Genomic DNA, 10821 nt, shown 5'->3' on the forward strand with positions numbered 1-10821 from the left:
CAGGAATGGAATTTGAGGGGATGTTTACATCCAACAAAAGAGAACAGTACAAAAACCTCACACTGGTCAAATTCATCCTCAGATGTGTAACATTTTACCCCTCAGTAAAATCAGCCCGTTTATTTGGGGTGCTTAAATATGGATGTAAGACCTTAAATCCAGGCTCTTAGGTTAGAACATCTTGCCCAAGAATGTGTTGCAAAACCCTGGTTTATTTTTAAATACAACAGGCCCTTACTGACAGAATGTGACTCCTGCGTAAACTTTCAGAGACTGGATTAGAAGCTATTTTAATAACATAAATATCCTTTCTATAGGAAGCTTTCTGTGGCTTTGCCAGAGCAACAAGGATCTGTTTTGTGTCAGTGATCAGAATCCTCAGTTCCATCCTTCTACACTGCAGCTACCACCTGATGCTGAAACAATGTATTATTCTGCCTGCCAGGATGCCATATGGGGTTTGGATACTCTGGGACGCGTATTTATCAGAACACTATCACCAAGTTGTCCAACTGGGATGCATTGGACAAAACTGGATCTTGCTCAGCTAGGTATGGCTTTTGTTGATCTAACTTATTTTTCAGCAGAGGCACAGGAAAAAAAAGTTCTTCATTTTGGTTTTTACTTTGTAAGTTCTGATTTAAAAATATAAGATTCCTTGGATTTGATACAACTTCAAGCTGATTGCTGTCTTCTTATAATTTTGAAATTTTCAATGCATCAGAAAATGCCAGGGCTTTAGAACAGAAGACATGCTGCAGAGAGCCTTTTGTCAGGAGGCAGCATTAACTGTGGTGTCCCACAATGTTACATGTGAATGAGAGCCTTCAAAGTTCCTCTATTGTCTTTGAGTAGGACTGCACTATATAATGCAGTGCTGTGTCTACCTCAAAACAAGTTAGCTTTGCTGTCAGAAACAGGATAGTTGGGTAATGCAGTGTTCTACTTGAGTTAATGAGATTGTCAGGGTAAATTAATTTGGATGTAGCACTGTGGCTATACTGCTTCTGGGAGCTCAGCTAACTTGGGTGTCTCTGCTCTGCCTATACTACAATGCAATGCTCTGTAGTCACTACTTAGGTGGGAGCCCTTCAAGGAAAACTGGGTATAGACAACAAATTGCAGCAAGCTAACAGGCAGGGACTTACCATGGAACAGTTGACATGTTGTAGTTGCACATCTGCTTGCCCTTATCTTGTAGTAAGTTGAAAACTAAACTGCAGCTGCTTAGCCCTATTTCCATCACAGGGCAGATGGACAGTTGCTGTGCATCAGCTGCTCTTCAGTAAGTCCCTGCCCCATTAATTCACTCCAGTTCAATAGTTTGTCCATACTCACTGTCTTGTCAAGTTCATACTTAACTAATGCCCCAGCATAGGCAAGGAAGTTGCTGAACTTGTATTTATCAGGCTGTTGCCCACAACCAAACTCCTTGACCAGTTATGGCCATTAAGATATTCATCATACTTAGCTGTTTTTATATGAGATGGGAGTGTCCTGGCTGCTGCTTATTTTATACCCCCCCACCCCATGCTTCGTGTCCAACCCTGCACCCCCCACTCCCCCCAGCTGCTTCAGCTCCACTCCCCTCCCTCCCTACCCACCAGCTCCCCCTCCCTGCCAGCTGTTCTGGGAGGCACTGCCACCTTGATTCCCCCCACTTCACCCTCAGGCAAGAAGGCTGGTGGGGGGAAGCCCCGCTGCTTGGACAGCCAGGGCATGTTCCCCGCTGCCAAACTTCCCTGGCAGTGGCACAAGCTTGGGCCCTCACAGCCCGGGCCACCCAGCCAATCGCCACCCGCCCTGTCGGTGGCACATGCACAGTTGGCCAGAAGCATTACAGACGGACAGATTAAGCCTTTTATTATATTAGAATATAGACGTATCCAATTGTATCAAATCTATACAATTATAAGTACCTGTTATATTGTACCTATGTGCATTTCTTTGACCATCTCAGTTGGTATGTTGGTTCACCACCTGTCCTTCCTTTTAATGTTATACGCTATTCAGATAGTTTCCACATTGTTGCAAATCAGATGATTATAGCTGGGTAACGTAATTAGAAAGTTAACTAAAGCTTACTCTTAATACCATTTCCCAAGTAGCTCTTTATTTTTCTTCTTTTGCCTTCTAAGATGACATTTTCTACATTTGGTCTCAGATAAGAGTTGATTTTTTTTTTTTTTTTTTTTTTTTAAAGATTGAGCAGAATCATTTAGCTATCCTTGGACTAGGGAAGTATATGTAATAGACTCCCCCCGGGTAAAAGTCATGTGCCTCCTGAGGGTGGGGGGCACGGCAACTGCCCTCAGGTGGTGGTGGCATTGTCAGTGGCAGCGGTGAGCAGGGAGCTTCCACAGGTGACCGCAGCAGTAGCGGCAGCGAGTTGGGGGATGGCGAGTGGTGACCACCCGCAGGCAGCATCGGCAGTGGCCACTCTCAGGGGGTGCACTGCCAATCTCAGGGGATGCACATGCATCCATAGGCGTCCCCTATATATTACAGTCTTATGGTACAAAGTTGGTATTTTCTTAAAGTAACTTGCTTGCATGTTAAGGTTAGAAGAAATCTCATTCCATTAGATTTCCAGTTTTAAAACTAGAACATGGAGAAATATTGGAACTGAGAGCTCAAGCGACATGCCTACTGTCATCTGGTACATGAGTGGCAGAGCTGAGAATTTCAGGTTCTTCAGCACCTGTCTAATGCTTTCTCCACTAGCCATGCTGCTGTATAGCAGTTTTGATACATTTCTCACTTGGGGTATCTAGTAAGCCTGTGCAGAAAGGGAAGTATTGGATTCAGATTCAGCTGATTCGGAGGACAGTGATTCAATTTGGTGATTCGAATCACTGTCCCCATTCAGTTTGGCTGAATCAGAGTCAGAGATTTGGCGCTGATTCAGAGTTACAGATTGGCTGGGGAAATGCAGGCACAGTCGGGCGGCTGCAGGTTCTCCCATGGCTTCTCCGGCTGTACCTGCCTTTGCCCCAGTAGGAGGAACTGCGGAAGAAGCCCCCATCGCTGCCCTGCCCAGACCCAGCCTCCTGGCACTTAAAAAGAAACAAACAAACCCAAAAGGCCTTGCACTCACCGGCTGAAGCAGTGGGGATCAGGGCCTCTGAGGGCTTGTGGCAGAGCCCCCCATACAGCGCGGGGCAATGGGGGGCAGCAAGGATCGCCCTCCACCTGGCACCCGTGTGGCAGCTGCCTCATGGCACGGGTGCAGCACTGTTTAGCAGGGTGCTGTGTGCTGTCTGGGAGCTCAGGCAGCTGGGGCTGAGCGTTACCGGGCTTTGGCTGACTGTTGCAGCTGCCCCAGCTCCCAGACAGTACAGGGCGCCCTGCTGAGCCGTGTTGCACCTACGCGAGGTGATAGTTGCCGCTCAGGTGCCAGGCAGGGGGAGGGGGCGATCCACACTGCCCTGCACTGCGCAGTGGGGCTGTGCCACGAGCCTGCAGAGGTCCTGATCGCTGCTACTGCAGCTGGTGAGCGCAGGGCTTTTTTTAAAGTGCTGGGATGCCGGGGCCAGGTGGGGGGGGGGCCATTATGGGGGGGACTCTGCCTCATGGCTCCACAGCCCCTGCTACAGCCCGGGAGTGCAGGGCTTTTTAAAAAAATTTTTGATTCCCAGAGTGTTGGGGCCAGGCAGGGGTGAGGTGGGGTGGTGGGGTGGGGAGACAGCGATTGGGGAGCAGGGGCTGTGCAAAGGGGCTCTGCCACAAGCCCCCAGAGGCCATGATCACCACTGCCAGAGCCGGTCTGTACGGGGCTTTATTTATTTATTTATTTTTTTTTAAGTGCTGGGAGGCTGTGGCCAGGCAGGGCAGCCATGGGGGCTTTTCCCATGGCTCCTCTGGCTGTGTCTGCCTCTGCCCTGGTGGGAGGTGCCACAGGAGAAGCCCCCATGGCTTCCCTGCCCAGCGCCATTCCCCACCCAGCCGAGCCGGGGGAGGTGCGATGCAGGCACAGCTCACTCCTGGCAACAGTAGGGCATAGACTCTGCTGCCAGCGCTGCCATGCCTGCATCAGTGTTGGGAGTGGGGACTCTGCCCAGCTGGCGTGGGGGGTCGGGCACTGCTGCTGTTTGCCAGCCGGCTCGGGATTCAGGCGCAGTAGTGCTTGGAATGGGGGCTCTGCCCTGCTGCCGCTTGCTCAGCTGGCGGCTCGGGGTTGATGCAGGTGCTGCTTGCTCTGGGCGGCAGCAGGGCATAGCCCTCACTCGCCACACTACTGCGCCTGCATCAGTGCTGGGAGCGGGGGTCCTGCCCTGCTGCCGCTTGCCGCTTTCTGCCTGGAGTGAGGTGCACTTGCATCCTGCACCTCCCCACCCCACTTCCCAAGTAATGCACCCTTCCGCCCTGGCTGGGCCACTTGTTCCAGTCCTAGCCCCAATCCCTCCCTCTCCCACGTTACTTCCCTCCCCACTTTCCCAACCCCAATAGACTTACCAGCTGCAGGCACCTGTCAGCTGCCTGTTTAGTCTATGGTCGAATCTCCAAAGCGGCCAAATCTTTTTGATTCGGATGCTTTGAATTAATTCAGAGCATTTAATTGGTCTCCCAGTTCAATTTGGATTCGGAGATTTGGTCTCCGAATTGGGTCAAATCTCCTCTGAGCTGAATCAGCTACCAAAGCTTTGCACAGCCCTAGTATCTAGGTCTTCTGTGGCTCACTGGGGCTAAACCCTATAGATCCAGAGACCAGGGAGGTTTGTAACAAGTGTCAGGTCTCTGTTGAACAGTTGTATCTCTTTAATGGAGTCTGAGAGCAACCTGGCTCTGGGGCCAGACAGGGAAATAGAGGTTTACCTGGTAGACTGTACAGTTTAAATAAGTTCATTGACTGGGGAGCATTGTAAACATTTCTGGAGTATAAACTCCTAATGAGACTAGAGAAGCTCGTGTGATAGATCTCGAATATTTGAGTTCAGAGCTTAATACATGTTAGATAGTTGTACAGAGAACTTGGTTAATCTGAACCCTTGCAGGAAATCACAAATGTAATGTAGTTCACATTAGTTGTAAAGCACTATACCTAGGACACCTGATCTGAATCACTTTTAAATTACAGCATTAATTTTTACATACAACATGTAAATATAGCTTAAGGATGTACAGGCTAAGAAATAATTCAGTTATGGTTCAGTGGTCAAATGTAGACAGCAGCTTAATGAAATAAAAAAATCTTGCATCATTTTGGTACCATTTTTGGCCTTGCTCCTTTGGTTGAGTGCAACATTGAAGTCAATGGGGCTTTGTGTAGGCTCAGTGATGCATCTGCACGTGGGGAATTACAGCATTGGGCATTAGTTTGTTTGTATTGTGGCCAAAGAAATGGGATAACTAAACCATTCTCTTCAAATCTATGGGCCTTATTTGCTCAAGGAAAGATTGGAAAATAGTAAACTCAAATTTGATAAATCTGGTGTAAAAAGAAAATGTAGAATTTAGTACTTCTTGAGTATGTCTCTAGAATAAACAGGAATATTTAATACCTTCCCAGTGTAACTGTTCTCTAGCCCTCACACTATGTGCTGGAGAGTTAGTATCTGGTAAATTACTTTGATTAAGGTTACACTATCAGTGTCAAGGTTTCTAAACACAGGTTGACCTTTGCAATCCAACAATAAACAATCACACTTAGAAACTTCTCTCTCCTCTTTTTATGGGTGAATATAGTTAGCATGACCTTTCCCAAAGGTAAAGGCAATAGAAATAAAAGCTGAAAGTGTTTACGTAAGAACTACGTTTTGGAATATCAAATTGTACTGTAGACGTAAATAATGCCAGCAATGCCGAGTAGGTGATATGCGACTCCATCTGAGTGCTCTGATGCTTATTTGGATCAAAACAGTTCAACAGCTGAGATAACATGTGGAAAGACTGGTACTATCTGATATACTTTGTTTTTCAAAGTTTTATTTAAATAGTGAGTTGGTAGCTGAATGTCAGAAGACTTTTAGATGCAGTGGTTGAGGTTTGTACTCCATATGCTTTCTCCCTAAGCAGCAGAATTTTAAGTTGTGTGTTTGTTCACACACTTTGTAGTAAAATAAATAGTGCTTCATTCAAGATGAAAAGCAAAAATGGTTAAATAATCTTGATTTTATATGAATGAATCAAGTCACTATTACAACTAACAAACTAAGAGTAAGAGCTGTATATCCGTTGTGTCATTTTTTTTTAGTACAGGTTTTAGATTATGGAGCCTTTACTCAAATAAATCCTATACATGTATAAGCTATAAAATAAGTTGCATCTTCTAATGAAAATGAAAAGTATCATGAGAGATGTTATACTGAGTTGGTTACCATGTTTTAGTTCCCAGGAGAGAAAACTATATCCACTAACAGGATATCCCAAACAGCACTCGGAAAATTTAGTAAACCAGTAAGATTTAGTATGAGATGCTTTAATTTGGCATCTGACCAGAACATTCAGTCTGCAGCCTAATTGTGTTGTTAGTTTGCTATTTCTGTCTAATAAGCCTTTCACAACATAATACTGCCTGTTTTTCTAACCATAGCAAAATATCAAAATATTACAAAATATCCAAAATATTATTTTTAACTGAATGCGAAGGAGCAAGACTTGAAGTTAGCAGTTAGCTCATTTCAGTCTGCAATAATGTATATGCTTCTCCACACCCCCCATTTTTGTGTCATGCCTAGATAATGACAGCATGTTAACCTTGAAATGTTAATCCATATGCGCTCTTACAGATGCTTTACATTTGCTGTTAGCATTTGGCATGTTCATTGCCGACATGTATTTTTAGACCTAGATCATTAAAATTCTGTAAGCGTGACCAACAAGAGAAGAGTTCACTTTAGGTTATGTGGAAGTTTGGCTCTCTAGGCAGTAATGATATGCATTTCTTCCTCCACACTAAAGACAATCATTTTTAGTAGTAGCGTTCTCTAATATTTCTGCTAAAACATCAGTGATTTATTAAAGCACTGTCGGATGCTACAATTAAATGGGCTGTTTTAAATGGGGAGGAGAAATAGAATAATGCAAATGATATAAACAGATTTTTTATTTGTCCCTCAATTTGCTTTATGGTTAGAGAAGAGAAAAACATTTGCATGTCAGAATTTATAAACTCTACCGATTACTTTTCATATGTTGGTTTATTAGAACTACTTCCTTAAAAGTAAACTTCAGATTCAAATACGAAAATTATTTACATGGGTAACAAGGACAATACCAAGTTATTAAATCTCTCGTTATTAGGTGCTGTAAAATTGACCAGCTTGGCCTGTGGAAATCAGCATGTTTGGGCCTGTGATACCAGTGGTGGTGTTTACTTTCGTGTAGGAACTCAACCTCTCAACCCGAGTTTGATGCTTCCTGCATGGATAATGATTGAACCACCTATACAGGTAAACAATCTACTGCTGCTTCTTTTAACAGAGTGTTTAGCTGTCTGTTTGGCTTGGAAATGGAAGCATTTCTACACTTTCTTCTGAGAAGGTGGCAGATGAGGACCTAAAAATGTATAGATTTAAACTTTTTAAGTTGTAGGTCAAAGAATTCTATAGGAAGATCTAGAGTTTGTTAAATTAGGCAGGTGGAGCTATAAGTAGCCCTGCTCCCTTCCCATTTTAACTCTTTTAAAATAGTTAATTGTTACAAAACTCATACTGTATTTACTCAAATATAAGACAAGGTTTCCTCCTCCCTTCCTGCCCCCATCAGCATGGTGAAGGGAAGCCCCTCAGTTTACATTTGCCTACAAGGAAACCACATTAAATACGTTGCCTATCTGCTGCTAATAGTAGCGTGTGCATAGTAATGGAAACCAACTATGAAGTTGATTAAATGCAGCCAACACTGATGACTGTAAAGTACATGACCCATGTGGGGCAAACATGCTGATAGGAATAAAAATATATATATATCTTCCATAGTGAACTGGCACAAGGCCTGGAGGTACTGCAATCCCAGGCTGGCACCAGGAGGGCAAGAGCTAGCACTGATATCTTTCCTTTGGTGCCAAAAATGCTACATTCAATCTTGGCCAAAAGGCAGAGATGCTGATGGAAACCTACCACAAGGATAGGTTAGTGCAGCCCATCTGAAGAAGACATACGGTAGAGCCCATTGAGTGTAGTCCCCCTCAGTGCTGACTTTTTCAAGTCTTAATGAGCCACATATTTTACTTCCTCTTCACTCCCACAGCTGAGCTGTGCCTTTCTTTCTTATTTCCAGTGAGTCCTGTTTCCTTACCAGTCTTAAATATCTGGCAAACATCACCAAATGGGGTCCCTAACAGCTTACCCAGACTCCTTCTGTCAGCCTGTCTCATAGCCTGTTGCATATGATTAGTGTGGCCCTGCCCTCCATGAGGTGTGAAGCTGGACCAGGCTGTCCTATGCCTCATCTGCGTATAAATGTTTGGAGGATCCCAGGACTCATGACAAGAACACCCAGTTTCAGTCATGAGCCTTTTGGCTTTGGATTAATATGTTCATGGGTGCTTGATATGGTCATTGTAATGGGAATGAGGATGTGTACACACACACATATTTTGCAAAAAAGGTTTGTACTCTCTAACTAGGTGCTAATGTGCTGTTTAAAGTGTCTTTATGGAGTACCTGTGCTAAAACTTGCAGCAGTTTCAAAAAGGTAAAATGTATCAATTAGGGATGAACTAAGTATATAGATACTATATACAAATTGCTACAACTATATTTATTTCAAGGTCTTTTTTAAAAATTTGTTCCTCACTTCCATATGCTCACGGAGAGCCAGTCTGACAGTAAGGAAGGGGGAAGGGGCTGCAGGAGGAGGAAGTTGGGGGAGGGGGCAGAGGGCAAAGGGGATTCTTGACTGCCCAAATTTATTTTTCCTGCTATAGCAATGGGAGGCTGTCAATTCAAGGCAAACCTTCAATAATTAGATTCTATACCTGGCAAATTATATCCGATGTATACATTTTCCATATATGCAGTCTAATTATTGGGGGTTTGTCATATTATCAGGGTTGTCTTATATTTGAGTAAATATGGTAAATTGTGCGTTCCCATCCTTCAGACAATATCTTATTCTTATTTTAGTAACGCAACTGCTCATAAGTATGAAATAGAATCTGGGCTTGAGATTTTTACCATGTCTCTAGACAAAGTACTAAAACTGCTAGCCAGATGTAAAGATGATAGCATAGAAACTCACTGCTGCTTGCCAAGGCAACACTGTGAGAAGTCCATCTCCCCTCCCAGGCTCTAGTCATATGCTAGGGTTTCTACCAGACGGCTGTTCCTGGCTTCTGCAGACTTCATTGTTTGTATTGCTAAATGGCTAGTAAGCATGTGATATATTTGGAGCAGCATTGCTGGAAGGGAGGAGTGTTCTCCCTTTCTTCCTTTTCTCTAGATGACTGTGAGGTTGGGGGTGCTGTCACTTTTAGTTTGCACCTGCCTAAAGTCCTTCTGGGCTCAGGGAAAAGGTAGTCTCTTCTCTACTCTTAAGTCTTTAGTTTTCTTGGGTCGTATTTTCCATAACTAATTCCAGTGCTTGTTTCTACTGCTGCTCACAGGTTTCATTAGTGGGACTGCGCAGTAGGCACTATTCCTGACGGTATCACAGTTCTCATTAACAGTCATTAAAACAGGGAGTTATTAATTTTATTTTGTTGCTCTTTGACACTGTAGTTAGTAGAGCTGGCTAGCTGCAGAGCCAGGAAGACAACACCAGATAACCTTTTAAAATGTAAATCAAGTATAAGCTTATCTTTGTAACCATGAAAGAGGATACATTTCCCTGAAAGTCAAATCCTAATTTTTCAGAGGCAAGCAATGTCTGTAACTTTGATTTACAGGCATCTCAGAGCTACTTAAAATGGGGCTTTTCATTTTCCCTAGAAGGGGTTACTTAGGTCTGCCTTCTGCTTGACCATTGACTAACATGGCTAACTACCTCTCTCTACACTTGCTGTGTGTGAGTGTTGTTCTGAATCTTGTAGTAAGTTTTTTTTATTACTATAAATATGTTCCAAAATATCAACTTACTATATGTGATTGGCAATTTGCATTGCACACAATCTAGTTTGTCACTTTTAAAGAGATCAAAAATTTGCTGCTGTATAATTCTAGTTTTAAATTATGTTGACCAAAGTGACAAAAATATGATTGAAATATGTGTGTGGGCTTTTTTATTATTTTATTTTTAATTTGCTAAGGGAAGCCAAATGTGGTTTGTGATCACAGCCAGACTTTCATATTCTTCTAGTCACATTAACAGCATTACAAAATTTTGACTATTTTGAAATGCATGACGATTTTATAAGTTCCCATTCTAGAATAAATGTAAATTCCGGGCAGGAAGAGTTGCAGTAGGGTGGGGGGGTGTGCGTGTGTGTGTGTGTGTGTGTTTCATAACCAACTCCTTTTCCCACAAGGGACTGATGATGGTGACAGTAGCGGGGGAAGGAAGGGAAATAAGAAATGAAACCACAGGTTGGTTGCAACCAGTAACACAGCAGTTCTTCATCCCCTGAGTGATGTATTAGAGCCTGATGGGTGGCTTCTTGTAGAAAGGGGTGGCTTTTTCAGCTGGAAGGGACAGATTAAATAGCTAACAGTGTCCTTTCAGCAGCAGTGCAAGGCAGCTTATGCTGCCCACTGTTCTGTAGCTGCTACAAATGGTTCCTCTGAGGCAGGGTTGTCAACCCTGGGACTATGGGTACTCCCAGGGGTACTTAAGAAGGCCCTGGGGGGTACATGCGGGCAGGCAGGACTGGAGTGCCGCCATGTACCATGCCATGCAGGCGCCACCTTCCCAGCCAGACACTTGTATCGAGGGAAGCTCGCA

At 43.9% G+C, this 10821-nt stretch overlaps 1 protein-coding gene across 5 annotated transcripts in view; it reads left to right on the plus strand.

Annotated features, from left to right (window-relative positions):
• Positions 1–10821, plus strand: part of TECPR2 (tectonin beta-propeller repeat containing 2) — a 173566-nt gene that overhangs the window by 30654 nt on the left and 132091 nt on the right. For all 5 annotated transcript variants that reach the window (XM_014517100.2, XM_025197165.1, XM_014517099.2 and 2 more), the window contains exons 15-16: positions 318–551; positions 7243–7391. In XM_014517100.2, the coding sequence (XP_014372586.1) occupies positions 318–551; positions 7243–7391 (383 nt within the window). The remainder of the gene's footprint in view (positions 1–317; positions 552–7242; positions 7392–10821) is intronic.

This window comes from Alligator sinensis, unplaced genomic scaffold (genome assembly GCF_000455745.1).
Source record: "Alligator sinensis unplaced genomic scaffold, ASM45574v1 scaffold85_1, whole genome shotgun sequence".
In the NCBI taxonomy this organism is placed as follows: domain Eukaryota; kingdom Metazoa; phylum Chordata; order Crocodylia; family Alligatoridae; genus Alligator; species Alligator sinensis.